Source organism: Eschrichtius robustus, chromosome 7 (assembly GCF_028021215.1).
Source record: "Eschrichtius robustus isolate mEscRob2 chromosome 7, mEscRob2.pri, whole genome shotgun sequence".
NCBI lineage: Eukaryota > Metazoa > Chordata > Mammalia > Artiodactyla > Eschrichtiidae > Eschrichtius > Eschrichtius robustus.
In genome coordinates this window covers 130,249,762-130,270,736 of record NC_090830.1, presented here as the reverse complement: position 1 = coordinate 130,270,736, position 20,975 = coordinate 130,249,762, and the positions used below count along the sequence as shown (strand labels likewise).

The 20,975-nt window shown below is 44.6% G+C and overlaps 1 protein-coding gene across 1 annotated transcript in view; it reads right to left on the bottom strand.

Annotated features, from left to right (window-relative positions):
* The window catches only part of HTRA1 (HtrA serine peptidase 1), a 56,700-nt gene that overhangs the window by 16,913 nt on the left and 18,812 nt on the right, over positions 1 to 20,975 (bottom strand). Inside the window, exons 2-3 of the mRNA XM_068548699.1 lie at positions 7,661 to 7,760; positions 7,043 to 7,247 (exon numbers count right to left, since the gene is read on the bottom strand). Coding sequence (XP_068404800.1) covers positions 7,043 to 7,247; positions 7,661 to 7,760 — 305 coding nt within the window. The remainder of the gene's footprint in view (positions 1 to 7,042; positions 7,248 to 7,660; positions 7,761 to 20,975) is intronic.

Below are 20,975 nucleotides of genomic sequence, written 5' to 3'. Positions count from 1 at the left end.
GAATGTCTTATTTCTGCCTTGCCATAGAAAGTGGTTGGTTTTAGGAAACCAGTTTTGGGAAACTGCCTCCATCCTGCCATGAATAAGAGGTGACCAGCTCATTATGAACCCTTTGCACTTCTAGACCCTCAGGAGATTGGCTACATAAGAAACTGGAGCTTTCCAGAGTACGATCAGGAACCCCAAAGAACCAAGGCCAATAAGATACATGGACAATATGCAGAGGAACCAGCTAACCAGAAGCACTGGCTTGTGTTCTGGAGGCTCTAAAAAACTCACCGGGAAATAAGTTTGCACTGGGCCCAAGGTCCAGGTCCTCAGGATGGGCAGAAAAGGAAATCTAAGCAACTCTAGGTACCCCACTCTTCCCCTTGGCTGGCTCTGTCTGTCCTCCACGTCTCAGCTTGTCTCAGCTTGTCCTCCACGTCTCAGGATGTTACCTCCTCAGATAAGCTTCTCTGCCTATACTACCTTCAGGGTCTCCCCAGCCTCAGTGCCTTCTCCTGCTTCTTCTATCTGTTACTTCATTGTACCAACCACCATATTTATTCCAGTTTACCTGTTTCCCACACTAGACCGTAAGCTCCATGGCTTTTGCCCATTGCTGTTACATCCTCAGCACCTAACACAGTGTTTGGTCAAACAGATGCTCAATAAATATTTAGACTCCGTGAATGAATAAGGAATAACTGAAAGAATGAACCGACGAGACCTTAAAAGATCATTAGGATTTAAAATTGAATAATAATTTGGAAAACATCTTCAAATTCACAAAATTCCTCTCTACCTATATTACAGAGAAATGGTCAACACTAAGGCCTCTCTCTGCTTAATCTGGCAAGACCGAAGCACCTTCTTCAGCAAAGAAGCACAGTCCCCACAAGAGCGAATGAGATCAGCTTCTCTGCCCTTTCCCCTGTAGTGACCTCGTGCTTCACCTCACTTGGGTCTTAAGAGCATATTTTGGTCCAAGCACATTTCACTCCTTTAGAACGAGGTGTTAATCATCTCACACTGGGGTTGGCAAACTTTTTCTGTGAAAGGCCAAAGAGTAACTACTTTTGGCTTCACGGGCCATGTGGTCTCCATCCCAACTACTCTACTCTGCTGCCGTCCAGCAAAAGCAGCTGTAGACTCTACTGATACATAAGCAAGTGGGCATGGCTGTGTTTCAATAAAACTTTATTTACAAAAGCAGATGGAGGGCCGGATTTGGACTGCAGGCCACAGCTGGCCAACCCTGGGCCCCAACACACTGCTACACACTCACTAAACTGGCAATGCATGCCCTCCCTCCTCAGTGAAGGGGACATTCCCGATGAGGCACCTACAAATTCAGTCCCAACAACCCAACTGCTTTGTCAGAACCATAAATAATCATCTTGGTCGAATACCCTGAAGAGAGTCTGCCAAAGTGAAAAAAAGCATTACCATATTAAGAGAAAAACATAGCCAAAGAATTTCCTTAACAATCAGCTAAGCTCTTGAAATGGGGCCAGAGAACACACAAGGGCTCCAGCTTTGATAGTTTGGGGAACTGAAATATTTTCACATTCCACGAGTAGCTGCAGTCAGAACAACGAGCAGCCTCGTCCCATGAGCCTCTGGACAAAGGCTGGCCCAGAGCAAAAACGCCGGCTTCCACGCCAGCGCCTGGATTGACATCACCTAATGCAATACTGATTTGCATCCCCCTAAAAATGGTAAAAATCAATACGGTAACAGAAGCCTCGTTACATCGACAGGATCTGGGGCCTCTTTAACGAATGCAATGCAGGCCTCTCAGTTCAGGGAGAACAAGAGGAGAGACCACAAAACGACCAGGACGGAGGGAGTGGGGAAAAGAATTCAAATGGAAAAACACAGAAGCAAACTACGAGGGTAACTACGGTAGGGCAAGCAGCATTCCAGCTCTTGGTTACTTTACAAGGATGAGTTACAGACTCCCGAAGATGGGGAGCCGGTCCAGCACAGGCTCTGTGTTATCTGATTCATTTTTGGACAAGCTCAGGCGGCTGAGTCAGCGCCTTCTGACAATCAGGTTGTCTGAGGGGAACTGGCTGAAGGCTGGGCGCAGGGTGGGGGAGTAGAGGGGCATGAGTCACACCCGGCACCCGCCACTCCCCTCCCCCACCATCGTCCCCAGGCCACCTGGACCCTCCTCACTCAGAGAAGTCGGGGCAGATCCACTGCAAGCAGGCCACGTTCCAGGAGACAGGCCTGGAGAGACCAGAGCCAGCTCAGCAGGAAAAGGACCCTCTGCCCACAAAGCAGCCCCCGTGCCCAGGGGTGTCACTCTTCAGCCACTTCAAACAGGGCCATAGGTGGCATCTGGCCCAAAGGTAGCCAAGGACGGATGCAGGTCTGGGAGTGAGGGAAGAAAACCACCTCACAAGCCTCGACCAGCTTGCTTCCAAATATTCCCCTGGGTGTTGGCGTCAGGGAAAAGCGCCCACAGGAAAACTCACCACCTCACCAGGGCTCTGAGTTACCAAAGACCGCAGAGCGACGGGGGCCCCAGCAAAGCAACACGCCGTCCAAACCCCAGGCAGCCGTTGGGATCAGATGAGAACTGGCCTCGGACTCTGGGGGCTGCCGCTCTGCAACCAACCTGCTGCGTGGTCACCTCCTCGCCGGAAAGGGGGCAGCGGATCACTGCAGGAGGCCCAGTGCCTTCCTGCTCCCCCAGCCCTCAGGGCGGCCGGCCTTGCCTGCTGCTGAGCAGAGGGCTTGCGATTCATACCCAGGACACTGCCGTTGAGCCTCTACCTCCTCACAAGTGACTAAGACAGGTGTGCCCCTCACACTCCAGCAGCAGAGAGAAACTGAAATCCACAAGGAAATAAGACAATTGTGAGTTACGATGAGGAGGCGAGAAGGGAAAAATGAATGATGAAATGTGATCACCTCCGGGGTTCTGCATCCCCAGAGTGATGAGGGGAGGTTGGGACATGGGGCGCTCCCCGGGGTAGGGGGTCAGGGAAGGGCCGTCTGGGGCAGAGGCAGAATTTAACCCAAGGCCTGAAGGACAAGGAAGGTCACCTATGGAGGAGCTGGATGGGGACACCCCAGGGAGGGAAGGCCAAGGCCCCAGGAGAACAGCCCTGCATGGGGGGCGGGGGGGGGGTTGCAGAGATGGGGAGGGGCAGAGGGAGGAGTGCGGGGTAGAGTGGGGCGCCCGTCAGGCTGGGTGGCCCTCCAAGGCCCTGTAAGCAGTTACGATCTCTCTTTAAGAACAGAGAGCGTGTGAAGGGGTTTACACAGGGCAGACAGGACCCGATCTGAAAGTTGCAATCATCAAGGCGGGAGGACAGATGATCTTCTCCTGCCTGTTTCCTAATCAACACAGCGGAAAAGCAGCTGGGACAAAAGTAACTTGCCTCTCTCACCTTCTTCAGTACATCCCCAGGATTTCTGTCCTGCACTCTGGCCTAAAGAAACCAAATATTTCTCTCTCTCTCTCTCTCTCTCTCTCCCTGAACTACTCAGCAAAAAAACTGCAGAGACAAAATGCTGCCTTTGGAGAAAATTTTTAAATGTTCTGCAAACACGGCCGGTGTCATGTTCAGCACATTTGGAAACCGTTTTTATGTAAGGCTGAACTAGTCTGCCCTCAAAGCTGCTTTCTATTAAACCGTTTGCATGCACGCTGTCCTTCCTTCCTGCAGCTGGCATCCCCTCCCCTGATGAATGCTGGTCCCAGCCATGGTCCTGAGGAAAGGGGAGCTGCAAATCCTAGGACAGAAGCCCAGAAAGAGATGCCCGGGCCGGCTGTGGCTGGAGGGGATAGGCCTGCAGGGGGAGAGCCTCCTTCTCCAGCTTGGTGGGAGCAGCAGACCAGGGTAAGGCAGCCGCTCTGCTCAGTGAGCTTTCTTCCAAAGGTTCTCCCCGGCTCAAATCTCAGCGGGGAAAGTGAGTGCATATGTGTCTGCTCAGCAGTGAGAAGCAAAAATTCCTTTGGTCGCAAGCCCAGAAACGTCTCTGGCAACTTCAAGCCGAGGCAGGTGTACGGAAGATGTGAGGTGGGGCTTGCAAAATGGAAGGGAAAGGAGGTAGATCAGGCTCAGAAAGGGCAGGAACTCAGAGGGCAGCGGGGTCCCGGCAGCAGAGGCTACACCAGCTTCCCCCATGTTGTTTTTCTGTGGGTGGCATCCAGCTGCTGCTCCAAGCTGAAGATCTGCTTGGTCTGATGGGTCCTGTGTCCACCTGGCCCCGGAGGGTGGGGTGCCATGACTGGTGGCCCCTTCAAGACTTTCCAGTGGGGGAGAAATGGACCCCGAAGGAGATGCTGGCCTCTGCTCCCAGAAGAAGGGGGAACGGGGTGGGTGAGAAGTGGGCAGTGACAACAGATGTCCATGGTAATTTCCATTCATTAAAAGTGGCAAGAATAGCACGCTCAGGAAGGAGGATGGCTGTTTAAGTAATGGAGAGCCCTTCAAGTGAAATCCTGGTGCTGGGGGGAGGAAATGGGCCCAGATTATAAGGGACCAACTTAACCACTGGGCCCGTGTATGCGGGGGGCGGTCACACCTGTTCCACTGGGTTATTAGCAAATGGCCCTGGGGAGGCTGGGCCTTGACCTCACACGGCAAGCGCCATTCGGAATGACTTCGATCCTCAAGTCCAATTTTTGTTGGTTCTGTTCTGCCTCCTCTGAGATTTCCTGCCCTGTTTCTTGCTGCTGAGGTGACACAGCGCGAGGCAAGCTCACCTCAACCCCCAGCGCTGCCGGCACATTTATCATGTGCTCGGGCACATCTGTATTCACCCAGGTGAGAGGCTCCTTCCAAACTGACCCTCATTACAAGCCAGTCCCCGGCCCCCTCTCCTAAATAATCAATCATCAAACTAAGGGAACAAAATGGAAAGAGCTGGAAGAGATGTTTTTACTCTCCCCACTTCCAACTACTATCAGCAAAAAAAAAGTAGTTTAGTCAGTGGAAACCAGTCTCTTGTGTGGGCGTCTGCAATTTAATATCCTCTCATTTCTGATTCTTTTTTGAAAGGCCACGTTAGTTCGACTTTAAATTTTCAAGCTCCTTTTTCTTGGGCTAGAAACGCATCTCAAATAGCGTGCTGCTGGCAGGAAGGCTAGCCTCCCGGGAACAGCAAGAGCCAGGTCAGAAACACCTTACAAAGCTGGTCTGTCGAGATGGTTCACAGCCTGCCGGGACATGCCAGGGATGACAGAAGAATACACTCGCCACCTTGGCTCAAAAGCTGAAAAGAATATCCCCCGGCCAGAGCAGCTGCATGGGATGCACCCACGCGTGCCAAACATGAAGTTAGCCCGCGGGGGCAGCTCACGCAGCGTCCAGACCAGCGCCCTGCCTGCAGACAGCCTGCAAGTTTGGCTGCTTACCCAGGGCTCGGTGGAGCTGAGAAGTCCTGCGTGTGGCCACAGGATATGCTATTCTGGTCGCTTCCTTCCGGTGAGACTACCACATCCTGGACACCTTTCAAGCAGTGTGAACCTAAACCGGGGTGCGCCAGGCTCCCAGCTGGCTATTTAAAGTTGAGTCAGCCCATCACACCAAAAGGCCGGGCTGCATCCCTCCCATAACGGTCACGGGCTTGGGCACTTGGGGAGCCTGGCCGGCTTCGGAGGCTATAACTTCACCACAGCATTAGATGTGTGGCCTCAGGCAGGTGACTTAAGCTCTCTGAACCCCTGTTTCTTCCTCTATAAAATGGCAATAATACAGCTATCGTGCAGATTAAGTGAAAGTTACAAATGAAAGCAGAGCCTGGTCCAGCTTTGGAGCTTATCAAGTAGAAGTTATTATGATTATACTGTGACCGATAAACACATTTTGAAAGATTAGTTGTTACAGAAATTCCACGGTAACCTAACAGAAATAATACGCAATTGAGACCTCGCTAAAGGCCAGTTACCTAGTTACCTACACCAGGCACAGAGCCTGTTTCTGTCCCAATCAACAACACAAACATAAACAGCCTATGCTGTACCACCTGGGTCTGACTTCACAGCTCAGATCAAGTAAAATGTACAGAGAGCCGGAGAAGAAGATCCCTCCTGGCTCTTGGTCTATGATCTTTTCCTGGGCCAGAAATAAGATTCCAGCCTAGCCTGATTCTTCTTTCCAGATAAAGTCTGGAAAATGACAAGGGCATGGAGAAACCAGAAAACACCATCTCTCTAGGCACCTGCCACATAGCAAAACAAACCTCCATCACTAACGTACCAAAGAGTGGGAATTGCTGATGGTCTAAAAAAATTGGATTTAAGTTCAGGTATGAAGATTCTGCTAAACAAATCAACAGAACAAAAATGCCTACATGGAGAATATTTCAAAAGAAAGCAAACCTTTTCCCAAACTGAGCTCTTCGTGTCTCAGTTTAAAAAAAAAAAAAAAAATCTACACTCAGAAAATTGTAGTTTGGAGTACACACCCTTTTGTAGGAGAGTCATATGCACGTCAGCATATGAAAAGCTCTGAGAAGTGCTATGAGGACGAAATCCATTAGCTTTGTTTTAATTCACGGTTTCCAAAACTTTTTTGTGTGGACTATTGTTTTAAAACACACCTAGTAACTCTGCAAAAACCCAATTTGGGAGACTTGGTTTGTTTTCAGAGTGGCTGTTCACATGCTAATGATGGCTAACTTCAAAACCCAGTAAATTCTCTATACGTGATGAGTGCACACATGAACAGAAATCTGTAGCCACAGTTGCCTCAGGGGTAAGAATGGAAGGGAAACTCAATTTTCACTGCTTACCTACTAATTTCTTTATAAACCTATTGCTTTCTTTTATAAAAATTGAAAACACTACTGTTAAAACTCTCACCTGATAGCCTGCTTATTAAAGAAGCTTCCATGAGCTCCCTCCCCTCCCCCACCCCAGGTCACACTCAGCATCTCCTAAATGTTCTCCTTTGGACCAGACTTGACTGGTTTGGTCCCGCTTCAGAATCTCATGAAATCAGGGAGTTCTGGTGCCTTCTGACCTCTCCAGATTTAGCCAAATGTCAGTCAAGGCACCTGAGAATTTGGTCCTGCAGGTGGGGAACACACTTACCTCGTGGTCAATTTTAATAAGTGCAATGTCGGCCTTCTCATCCACATCTTTGATTTTGGCCTCATGTGTGGCGCCATTCTTCAGCTCAACTTTGACTCGGTGCTTGTTGGTCACCACGTGGGCGTTTGTCACAATCAGTCCATCTTCGGACACGATAAACCCAGACCCACTGGCCACTGGCACTTCCCTCTTAGAAAAAGGAAGCCTAGAACCAAAAAAAGTACCTGGTTAAGGCTGAAACATCTTCAGATCAGCTCTGAGACACACTGATGAACTGATTCTGTAACAGCAGCACGCATCTAGCAATTGTTACTTGACACATTGGCTTTATTTAACTTTAAAAAATGGAACGTTAGACTGACTTCTATACGCATCCAAACATTCCACTTAGAAAATATTCTTAGGGAATCTCTTCAGAACCACAGGTTCTTAAAACATCTAGAAGGGTCAAGAATGTAGATTTAAGTAGTCAAACAGGAAAACATCCCAAGGGAGAAATGCTTATCTTCCTGTAGGACTATATTCAGTGACACTTTAAATAGCTCTGATGTTTTGCTAATGGCAGTGGTTTTGGTGGGAGCTTCAGAGGCCATGGAACAAAAGGAAGGCTCTCTTTACTTGCGAAACAGTTCGATGTGAACCACAGCAGGAGCAATCTTCTCCACCACATCGGCAATAAAGTTGTATTTATGGCGCAAACTGTTGGGATCTTCCTGCCCTGAGAACAGAAACAAAGACAAGACACTTAAAGATGCTGTGCTCTGTGCTGTGGTCACCTGGAGAAAGATATAGGTTAGAAAAGCCAAAAAACCTGAAGGAGGGTGAGGACAAGAGCCCTCTGCAACTGGGCTCAGTTGCAAAGATCTTTCTGGCTCTTGAGGAAATACCCACTCAGATAAGACGGCAAAACCCACCAAAGATGACCTCTTGGCTTGGCTTCCTTGCTCTCAATAGTTTCACCTCGAAAATGTTGAACCAGAGGCACCAGCAGATACACGGGCCTCCTACGTTATTCCAAAGAGTTGGTCGCCCGAGGGTCACCTTGACACGGCACCGTCCACCAGTGTCCCTTCCCCAACTCCCGCAGCACCACACAGCCGCCCGTCTCAGCACACCACCGCTGTCGAGGGGAGGGCTGAGGCTGCTTTTGACAAGATGCCCATCAAATGTTACAGATTTAAAAGGCTACTATGAAAAAGCATTAAGGCAAAGGCACAGATGGTGTCTTTCCCGCTGTCTGTCCCCAGAGCAGCTTCCCACCACATCTTAAGCACTCACTCCATTTCCCCAACCCCAGGACATCCCAGGCCAAAAGACACAAGAGATGCCTTGACTCTGCTGGGAAAACAAAAGAGAAAATCGAATGACCATAATTCTCTCTATAAACATATGCACTGTAATTAGGGAACCCCCGTATGGTGGGCATTTGCAAAGCTCCTTTCAGACAAAGCTATCAATCACAAATCTGACTGTAGGTCTGTAGGTCTCCCAGCAAGGCAAAAAGTTAGTTACCACCAGCCCGATGTGCACACCCATGGCATCTGACTCAGAAATGAGCTCCTGGAGACTCAGGGGCTGGGAGCCCCCATTCTGCGGGCACACGGGTGGCAGAGGCAGCCTGAGTCTCTTGCTCTGACCCCAAACCCGTACCACCTGCTGATACCCCTGAACAAGTCTCTCTGCTTGAACAGCAGAGGGGCTCCAGGCCAGTCCGCAGCCAAGAACCCCCGCACCCCTTCCTTTCCCTCCTCTCCGCCTCGGCCCGTGGGTCGAGCACAGGGCTGCACCCAGCAGCTCTGCCAGCCCCGCTGCCACCTGGCCCCATGCAGGAACTCACAGGGAGCTTCCAGAAACCTTCAGAGAAATTTGACGGAGAAATCTTATGCCTCTTGCATCTAAAAATTTTAAATTGGGGCTGATATTTTGTGTCTTTTTAAACTATATTTTGGTAGTCATTCATTTTTAGCGTATTTTACAAAAGTACTGATCCATGATGAGTAGGAAATAAAAGGAAAAGAACCCTGACCCTTCACCACAGATGGTCTGAGCAGCACTGGTCCACCTCCCTCACCATTCACACAGGGGGATTCGCAAGGAGGCTGAAGTTTAAGAGGAAACCACAGGCCTGCAAAACTGCCCCTCGCTAACCAAAGGGCCTGTGTCCCCAACACACACACACACACACACACACACACATGCCCACACCTACACTTACACACTCATGAATATATGCTCACACACACACACACTCTCACACTCATGATCGTACACACATATACATATACTCACATGTACACACACATAAACACATCCACACACATACGCACATACGCATGCACACACGCTCTTACATACAGACTCTGACTCTCACCAAAACACGTTCGTATACACACACGCTCTTACACTCACACACATACATACATTCACACAGCTACACTCGTATACACAGATACATACACTCATACACACACACACACCCCTCTGTGCCAGGGGTATAGCCGTTCTCCAGGTGCCGGGCTGTGAAAGCTGTGACATTCTCAAGTCTTCTGTGGCTCTCAGAGCTGCATGTCCACAGGCGCCCCCAGTGGCACCGCAGCATCTGTACAGATTGGGCTGTGTGTCCCCACCAGGGACCTCAGTTCCCCAGCTCAATACCCCTGGGCACAGGGACATCCCGGGTACCAGCCTGCCTCTCCCAAGCTTTCCTTCTTGGAAGTGAGAGACCATCGATGAACAAAGGGCCCCTCTCTGTCACGGCTACTGGGCTCTGAGCTGCTTTATTTCAGGGCTGGAATCTGCTCTCTTTTTGCGTAGCTTGATTTTTGTAAGGTGCAGAAAAAGATCTGCAACTACTAAGCAAGACTAACTAATTCAACAAATTTATGGTAGCATCATTTTTATTATTTTTGCTTTCAGAACCCTTTCATGTGGTATCATCGGAAAAGCCTTCCTGGGGCTTCTCTGGTGGTGCAGTGGTTAAGAATCTGCCTGCCAGTGCAGGGGACATGGATTCGAGCCCTGGTCCGGGAAGATCCCACATGCCACGGAGCAACTAAGCCTGTGCGCCACAACTACTGAAGCCCGTGTGCCACAACTACTGAGCCTGTGTGCCTAGAGCCTGCGCTCCACAACAAGAGGAGCCACCACAATGAGAAGCCTGCACACCACAGCAAAGAGTAGCCCCTGCTCGCCACAACTAGAGAAAGCCAGCATGCGGCAACAAAGACCCAACACAGCCAAAAATAAGTAAATAAATTTATTAAAAAAAAAAAAAAAGAAAAGCCTTCTTTATGGTACCCTTCCTGTGGAAGAGGAAAATCAGATATTGTTCCCATATTATATTTAGAGACACTGAGGCTCAGAGACTATAAATGACTTCTCTAGAGACACTAAATTTTCTTCACAGAGTGTATAAATAACAGAAAAATCTGAGCAAACCTACAACTTTTCCACATAACACATCTGCTGCCCTTCCAGGATTCCAGGTAGTGGTTATTTAACTGGTGTGCCTCCCTGCATTCTCCAACAGGAGATATAAATAAGGGGATCGGAACATTCCTTCCCAACACAGAACCTGGTGAACATCACCCAGAGACAACTGTAAACAAATGCATCTGGGCTCCCTCGGACTAGCTCCCTGGGAAAGGCCAAAAGGAGGCTTAACTCCAACAAGACCAGCAACCCCCAGGGAAGTGTGGAGATTCTGAGACCCTCAAAAGAAAGACGATTACTAGAGTCTTGCCACTAAAAATCATTCACTTGCTTCCTCTTTCTACTTCCCACATAAGCCTGGGAGAATCTGCTCACAACAGGAATGAAAGTGAGCATGGGTTTTTCCAGCTAAAACAAGAAGCAGTTGCTTCCTCACACACACTAGAGAAAGTGGCTCCAGGGTCTGTCCACCTGGGACAGCAATGTGGGAGAGCAGGAAGGACGCTGGCCTGGACGCTAGAAGGCCCAGGTTCCATCTGCAGTCTGCTGGGTGGTCTCCATTTCCCCGTCTGTAAAATGGGGCCAACTACCTCTAGAATGAGCTGTGAAGTCTATTCCAGCTCCAACATTCTATGATCGAATCCCTGTCTCTCCCCCTCACTCCAACATGCTACAGCAAGATAAGGAGATTGTGGAATCTGAGATTGGGCACAGGACTCCCCTAATTCTGCAGATGAATAAACAGAAAGGAGGAACAGTGGGAGCACAGACCATACTGAAGAGCCCAAGTGACAAGCCTTAATTGTGCAGCTTAGATGAAAAAGCAACGGGTGACCTCTATTATCATTGGTGGGTCTGTGTCAACGGGAGAAATAAATAGAGCAGAAACAACTGGACTGAAGGAACTATCAACTAATAGTCCAAAGATGGGCAAACTGTCAAACCAAAAAAGTGTTTGTCTTCTCCAAATGCAATTTCAGAATGAGGAATAAAAGTGTTGCTAAGAGAGCTTGGCTCAATGCTAGGGTCCTACTCCATTTAAAAGGTTGTCCATGAAGCTAAAGGAAGCTGTTGCTGCCTCATGGTCTTTCGAAACCCTGGCTGGCCCCATCTGCTGTGATTTCAACTGTGGGTCAACTATCTTCCTTCCAGAGGGGTCAACTCGGGTAGAGAATTCCAGAGATGGACCTAGGCTGGCTCTGCCACAACCCACTCTCCGAGTGATGCAGACAGATGGAAGGCTGGGGCATCCAGGCCACTCAGCATGGGGAGGATAGGTAAGAGCACAGGCTCTGGTCTCAGAAGGATCAGAGTGTGACACTTGGCACGGGACTTACTGGCTATGTGACCTTAGTATGTCACCTTACTCCTCCAAGTCTTCTTCCCTTGTCCATAAAATGTGATGATAATAACATCTACCTCCATGTGTTTCTGATGCTGATTTTATGAGCTACCGTATATGATGAAGTGCTTGGCCAAGGTATGGCATAGTTTAAAAATAAAAAAACAAGAGAACTGGTGGAAGTGCCGCTCAGTAGGCAGCTCTGGACAGGTGTGAGCACCACTTACCTCAGTGGCGCAGCAGAGGAGTAAAGGGAGCGGTGAAAGTGTCCAGAGAACCACTCTCCGCACCTTGGCAAATTTGTGTATGTCTTAGAGGCTCCTCCTAACAGGGCCATCGTGGCCACCAGTGCAGAGGCAGAGATCGAGGGGAAGGTGTGTGGTAAGCCAGTTTTTCTGGCTTTGACATGCACCTCTGTTCCCCAGCTTACAAGAGCAGCCTGCAGCCACTGGGAGACAGGGACTGTGTCAGCAGAATAGTCTAGCCTGAACTGAAGCCCAGCTGCACTCTCAAATTCCCATGGAGTAACCAACCTCACCGGAAGAAGACGAATATAACTCCCTCTATGAAGTGAGGGCCTTGTTTAATTATGCCAGAACTGATGTGGCAGAAGGTAATGAGGATGGGGAGTCTCAAGCGGGGTCGAGACATGGCCCTTCTAGCTACTCCATTATCATACAGAAAGCCGGAATTGGCTGGCATTCAGTAACAGCCTGCCATTTACAGAAAGATGGCAATTCAGAATTCAGAAACATGAAAGTAAGGTATTTTCTACATTCCTGATTAATGAAAAAAAGAGAAAAGACAAAAATGGCTAACATAGGGGATCAAAGAGGGAGCATCAATACAGATCCTACAGACAATAAAAGCACGATAAGGAAGTATCATGAACAAATGTATGCACATAAATTCTACAGCTTAGATAAAATGGACAGATTTCTTTTAAGACATAATTTATCAACGCTCACTGAAGAAGATATTGATAATCCAAATAATCCTATATCTATTAAAGAAGTTGTATTTGTAGTTAAAAACCTTCCCAGAAAGAAAATGTCAGGCCCATACAGCTTCACTGGCGAATTCTACCAAACATTTAAGAAAGAAGCAATACTAATACTTCACAAACTTTCTTCAAAAAAGAAGGTAAACACTGCGCAACTTATTTTATGAACTCAGCATTACCCTAATATAAAAGCCAGACAAAAATATTATAAGAAAATTATAGACTGGACTTCCCTGGTGGTCCAGTGGTTAAGACTCCGTGCTTCCAATGCAGGGAACGCAGGTTCAATCCCTGGTCGGGGAACTAAGATCCCACATGCCATGTGGCCAAAAGAAATGTCTTTTCTAATTTAAAAAAAAAAAGAGGATTTGGTTCAAGATGGCGGAGTAGAAGGACGTACTCTCACTCCCTCTTGCGAGAGCACCGGAATCACAACTAACTGCTGAACAATCATCGACAGGAAGACACTGGAACTCACCAAAAAAGATACCCCACATCCAAAGACAAAGGAGAAGCCACAGTGAGACGGTAGGAAGGGGCACAATCACAATAAAATCAAATCCCATAACTGCTGGGTGGGTGACTCACAAACTGGAGAACATTTATACCACAGAAGTCCACCCATTGGAGTGAAGGTTCTGAGCCCCACGTCAGGCTTCCCAACCTGGGGGTCTGGCAACGGGAGGAGGAACTCCCAGAGCATCAGACTTTGAAGGCTAGCAGGAGTTGATTGCAGGACTTCGTCAGGACTGGGGGAAACAGAGACTCCATTCTTCGAGGGCACACACAAAGTAGTGTGCGCATCGGGACCCAGGGGAAGGAGCGGTGACCCCATAGAAGACTGAACCAGACCTACCTGCTAGTGTTGGAGGGTCTCCTGCAGAGGCGGGGGGTGCCTGTGGCTCACCGTGAGGACAAGGACACTGGCAGCAGAAGTTCTGGGAAGTACTCCTTGGCGTGAGCCCTCCCAGAGTCTGCCATTAGCCCCACCAACGACCAGGTGGGCTCCAGTGCTGGGTCGTCTCAGGCCAAACAACCAACAGGGAGGGAACCCAGCACCACCCATCAGCAGACAAGCAGATTAAAGTTTTACTGAGCTCTGCCCACCAGAGCAACAGCCAGCTCTACCCACCACCAGTCCCTCCCATCAGGAAACTTGCACAAGCCTCTTACATAGCCTCATCCACCAGAGGGCAGACAGCAGAAGCAAGAAGAACTACAACCCTGCAGCCTGTGGAACAAAAACCACATTCACAGAAAGATAGACAAGATGAAAAGGCAGAGAGAGGGCTATGTACCAGATGAAGGAACAAGATAAAACCCCAGAAAAACAACTAAATGAAGTGGAGATGACAGGCAACTTTCCAGAAAAAGAATTCAGAAAAATGATAGTGAAGATGATCCAGGACCTCGGAAAAAGAATGAAGGCAAAGATCGAGAAGATGAAAGAAATGTTTAACAAAGACCTAGAAGATTTAAAGAACAAACAAACATAGATGAACAATACAATAACTGAAATGAAAAATACACTAGAAGGAATCAATAGCAGAATAACCGAGGCAGAAGAACGGATAAGTGACCTGGAAGACAGAATGGTGGAATTCACTGGTGCAGAACAGAATAAAGAAAAAAGAATGAAAAGAAATGAAGACAGCCTAAGAGACCTCTAGGACAACATTAAACAACAACATTCGCATTATAGGGGTCCCAGAAGGAGAAGAGAGAGAGAAAGGACCCAAGAAAATATTTGAAGAGATTATAGTCGAAAACTTCCCTAACATGGGAAAGGAAATAGCCACCCAAGTCCAGGAAGCACAGAGGGTCCCATACAGGATAAACCCAAGGAGAAACACGCCGAGACACATAGTAATCAAATTGGCAAAACTTAAAGACAAAGAAAAATTATTGAAAGCGGCAAGGGAAAAACAACAACTAACATACAAGGGAACTCCCATAAGGTTAACAGCTGATTTCTCAGCAGAAACTCTACAAGCCAGAAGGGAGTGGCATGACATGTTCAAAGTGATGAAAGGGAAGAACCTACAACCAAGATTACTCTACCCGGCAAGGATCTCATTCAGATTCGATGGAGAAATCAAAAGCTTTACAGACAAGCAAAAGCTAAGAGAATTCAGCACCACCAAACCAGCTCTACAACAAATACTAAAGGAACTTCTCTCAGTGGGAAACACAAGAGAAGAAAAGGACCTACAAAAACACCCAAAACAATTAAGAAAATGGTCATAGGAACATACATATCGATAATTACCTTAAAAGTGAACGGATTAAATGCTCCAACCAAAAGACACAGGCTCGTTGAATGGATACAGAAACAAGACCCATATATATGCTGACTACAAGAGACCCACTTCAGACCTAGGGACACATACAGACTGAAAGTGAGGGGATGGAAAAAGATATTCCATGCAAATGGAAATCAAAAGAAAGCTGGAGTAGCAATAGTCATATCAGATAAAATAGACTTTAAAATAAAGAATGTTACAAGAGACAAGGAAGGACACTACATAATGATCAAGGGATCAATCCAAGAAGAAGATATGACAATTATAAATATATATGCACCCAACATAAGAGCACCTCAATACATAAGGCAACTGCTAACAGCTATACAAGAGGAAATCGACAGTTAACACAATAACAGTGGGGGACTTTAACACCTCACTCACACCAATGGACAGATCATCCAAACAGAAAATTAATAAGGAACCACAAGCTTTAAATGACACAACAGACCAGATAGATTTAATTGATATTTATAGGACATTCCATCCAAAAACAGCGGATTACACTTTCTTCTTAAGTGTGCACAGAACATTCTCCAGGATACAGCACATCTTCGGTCACAAATCAAGCCTCAGTAAATTTAAGGAAATTGAAATCATATCAAGCATCTTTTCTGACCACAACACTATGAGATTAGAAATCAATTACAGGGAAAAAATGTAAAAAAACACAAACACATGGAGGCTAAACAATACGTTACTAAATAACCAAGACATCACTGAAGAAATCAAAGAGGAAATCAAAAACGACCTAGAGACAAATGACAATGAAAACACGATGATCCAAAACCTATGGGATGCAGCAAAAGCAGTTCTAAGACGGAAATTTATAGCAATACAATCCTACCTCAAGAAACAACAAACATCTCAAACAATCTAACCTTACACCTAAAGGAGCTAGGGAAAGAAGAACAAGCAAAACCCAAAGTTAGTAAAAGGAAAGAAATCATAAAGATCAGAGCAGAAATAAATGAAATAGAAACAAAGAAAACAATAGCAAAGATCAATAAAACTAAAAACTGGTTCTTTGAGAAGATAAACAAAACTGATAAACCATTAGCCAGACTCATCAAGAAAAAGAGGGAGAGGACTCAAATCAATAAAATTAGAAATGAAAAGAGAAAAGTTACAACACACACCTCAGAAATACAAAGCATCCTAAGAGACTACTACAAGCAACTCTATGCCAATAAAATAGACAACCTAGAAGAAATGGACAAATTCTTAGAAAAGTATAACCTTCCAAGACTGAACCAGGAAGAAATAGAAAATATGAACAGACCAATCACAAGTAATGAAATTGAAACTGTGATTAAAAATCTTCCAACAAACGGAAGCCCAGCACCAGATGGCTTCACAGGTGAATTCTGTCAAACATTTAGAGAAGAGCTAACAACCATCCTTCTCAAACTCTTCCAAAAAATTGCAGAAGAAGAAACACTCCCAAACTCATTCTATGAGGTCACCATCACCCTGATACCAAAACCAGGCAGAGATACTACAAAAAAAGAAAATTACAGACCAATATCACTGATGAATATAGATGCAAAAATCCTCAACAAAATACTAGCAAACAGAATCCAACAACACATTAAAAGGATCATACACCACGATCAAGTGGGATTTATCCCAGGGATGCAAGGATTCTTCAATATACGCAAATCAATCAATGTGATACACCATATTAACAAATTGAAGAAGAAAAACCATATGACCATCTCAATAGATGCAGAAAAAGCTTTTGACGGAATTCAACACCCATTTATGATAAAAACTCTCCAGAAAGTGGGCATAGAGGGAACCTACCTCAACATAATAAAGGCCATATACGACAAACCCACAGCAAACATCATTCTCAATGGTGAAAAGCTGAAAGCATTTCCTCTAAGATCAGGAAAAAGACAAGGATGGCCACTCTCGCCACTATTATTCAACATAGTTTTGGAAGTCCTAGCCACGGCAATCAGAGAAGAAAAAGAAGTAAAAGGAATACAAATTGGAAAAGAAGAAGTAAAAGTGTCACTGTGTTTGCAGGTGACATGATACTATACATAGAGAATCCTAAAGATGCCAGCAGAAAACTACTAGATTTAATCAATGAATTTGGGAAAGTTGCAGGATACAAAATTAATGCACAGAAATCTCTTACATTGTTATACACTAATGACGAAAAATCTGAAAGAGAAATTAAGGAAACACTCCCATTTACCACTGCAACAAAAAGAATAAAATATCTAGGAATAAACCTACGTAGGGAGACAAAAGACCTGTATGCAGAAAACTGTAAGACACTGATGACAGAAATTAAAGACGATACAAACAGATGGAGAGATATACCATGTTCTTGATTTGGAAGAATCAATATTGTGAAAATGACTATACTACCCAAAGCAATCTACAGATTCAATGCAATCCCTATCAAACTACCAATGCCATTTTTCACAGAACTAGAACAAAAAATCGTACAATTTGTATGGAGACACCAAAGACCCTGAATAGCCAAAGCAGTCTTGAGGGAAAGAAACGGAGCTGGAGTAATCAGACTTCCTGACTTCAGACTATACTACAAAGCTACAGTAATCAAGACAATATGGTACTGGCACAAAAACAGAAATATAGATGAACGGAACAGGATAGAAAGCCCAGAGATAAACCCACGCACCTATGGTCAACTAATCTATGAGAAAGGAGGCAAGGATATACAATGGAGAAAAGACAGTCTCTTCAATAAGTGGTGCTGGGAAAACTGGACAGCTACATGTAAAAGAATGAAATTAGAACACTCCCTAGCACCATACACAAAAATAAACTCAAAATGGATTAGAGACCTAAATGTAAGACCAGACACGATAAAACTCTTAGAGGAAAACATAGGAAGAACACTCTTTGACATAAATCACAGCAAGATCTTTTTTGATCCACCTCCTAGGGTAATGGAAATAAAAACAAAAATAAACAAATGGGACCTAACGAAACTTAAAAGCTTTTGCACAGCAAAGGAAACTACAAACAGGACGAAAAGACAACCCTCAGAATGGGAGAAAGTATTTGCAAATGAATCAATCAACAAAGGATTAATCTCCAAAATATATAAACAGCTCATGCAGCTCAATATTAAAAAAAGAAACAACCCAATCCAAAAATGGGCAGAAGACCTAAATAGACATTTCTCCAAAGAAGACATACAGATGGCCAAGAGACACATGAAAAGCTGCTCAACATCACTAATTATTAGAGGAATGCAAATCAAAACTACAATGAGGTATCACCTCACACCAGTTAGAATGGGCATCATCAGAAAATCTACAAACAACAAATGCTGGAGAGGGTGTGGAGAAAAGGGAACCCTCTTGCACTGTTGGTGGGAATGTAAATTGATACAGCCACTATGGAGAACAATATGGAGGTTCCTTAAAAAACTAAAAATAGAATTACCATATGACCCAGCAAACCCACTACTGGGCATTTACCCAGAGAAAACAATAATTCAAAAAGACACATTCACCCGAATGTTCATTGCAGCACTATTTACAATAGCCGGGTCATGGAAGCAACCTAAATGCCCATAGACAGACGAATGGATCAAGAAGAAGTGGTACATATATACAATGGAATATTACTCAGCCATAAAAAGGAACGAAATTGGGTCATTTGTAGAGATGTGGATGGATCTAGAGACTGTCATACAGAGTGAAGTAAGTCAGAAAGAGAAAAACAAATATCATATATTAATGCATATATGTGGAAGCTAGAAAAATGGTACAGATGAACCGGTTTGCAGGGCAGAAATAGAGACACAGATGTAGAGAACAAACGTATGGACACCAAGGGGGGAAAGCGGTGGGGGGGAGGGGGTGGTGGTGGGATGAATTGGGAGATTGGGATTGACATGTATACACTGATGTGTATAAAACTGATGACTAATAAGAAACTGCAGTATAAAAAATAAATAAAATAAAATTCAAATAAATAAATAAATAAAAGACAATTATAGACTAATATCCAGCATGAACACAGACTAAATGTTCTTAAATTTTTTAACAAATAGAATTCAGCAATATAAGAAAAAGGATACTATATCATGACCAGGTGGGGTTTATCCCAGGAAAGGATAAATAAGGTTGGTGTAACATCTGAAAACTAAATAGCATCATTCACCAAATTAACATACTAAAAAAGAAAACCCAAGAGATCATCTCAATAGACACAAAAAATCATCTGACAAAATTGAACACCTATTCATGATAAAAAAATACTCAGCAAACTAGAAATAGAAGAGAATTTCCTCAGTTTGATAAAAGGAATCAACAAAAAACCTAAAACTAACATCATACTTAACGGTGAAAGATTACATGCTTTCCCTCTAAAAATGAGAACAAGGCAAGGACATCTATTCTTACCACTTCTATTCAATATTTTATTGAAGTCCTAGGCAGAATAATTAATTAGAAAAAGAAATTTAAAGGCATAGAGATTGGAAAGGAGAAGATAAAGCTGTCTTTATTTGCAGATGACATAAGGGTCCACATAGAAAAAGAATCTATAAATATATTACCTAGAATAAGTGAGTTTATCAACACCACATGATAACAGGTCAATATGCACAATCAATTGTATTTCTATGTATTAGCAGTAAACAATTGGAAACTGAAATTTTAAAAAATACCAATTATAACACACCATCAAAAATATTACATACTTAGGAAAATGTTGAATAAAATATGTGCAAGACCTGTTCACTGGAAGCTACAAAACTGCTGAAATAAATTAAAGAAAACCTAAATAAATGGAGAGAGACATCATACTCGTGGGTCAGAAGACTCCCTATTATTAAGCTATCAATTTTCCCAAAATTGATCTACAGATTCAACATACTCCCAGTGAAAACCCCAGCAGGAGTTTTTGTAGAAATTGATAAGCTATTTCTAAAATTTATGTGGAAAGCAACGAACCTAGGATATCAAAATAATTTCCAAAAAGAGAAAATTGAATGACGTACTACGTGATTTTAAACAGAAAAATTCTGAACAACTAGGATTAGTAGAATGATGTCGCAAGATTTTACAAAGACAGATCTTTCCACTTCCCTAATAAATATTTATCATTAATAATTTTAAACACAACAGATGACCCATTAAGAGCAGCCATTTCCTATAATTTTATGAGTTTTAAAATTACCAGATTCCCATCCAAAGATAATAATGATTCATCTTTCCCCTTTATAAACTACTAGTCACGCACAAAACTCCACAAATGCTGCTTCCTTGGAACCATCATCTCTGGAGTTTTACAGATGATACTTCTTAACTACTTTCAACAACTTACTTACATGAGGAAAGAGAGACACACACAGTGTTGAAAAGTTTCAGTGATTATTATCAGAATCAGAATTAACAGACACTTCCATTATTAAGTGTTTACTGAAAAAAAGCCAGGCAGTAAGTTAAGTACTTGACATACATTATCACACTGAAGAAAACTTGTTGCAGTGAAAATGAAAATCACGAGGGGACTACGAATCAAAGGACGGACTTTTATCTGTGTTTGTCTCAAAAGATTTAGCACACAATCGCACATGTGCTTTAAATACATCAAAATGTGTGTTTCATTCATCTTTAAGGCAAAAATGTCAGGTAAAGATGAGAGGTGAAGCAAGAAGAAAGAAGTCTTGCCCGTCCTAATGCATTTGTTCTCACTCTGCCCTGAACCACCCCTGAGTGCCATAGCAAACTCACAGGATATTTCACATCTTCTGGGGAAACACAGCGATACTTGATATCTGTTAGACACCTTGAGAACGAGCTCTAGGCAATTCACGGTTTCAAAATCAGATTGCACTACATTCTTTTGATG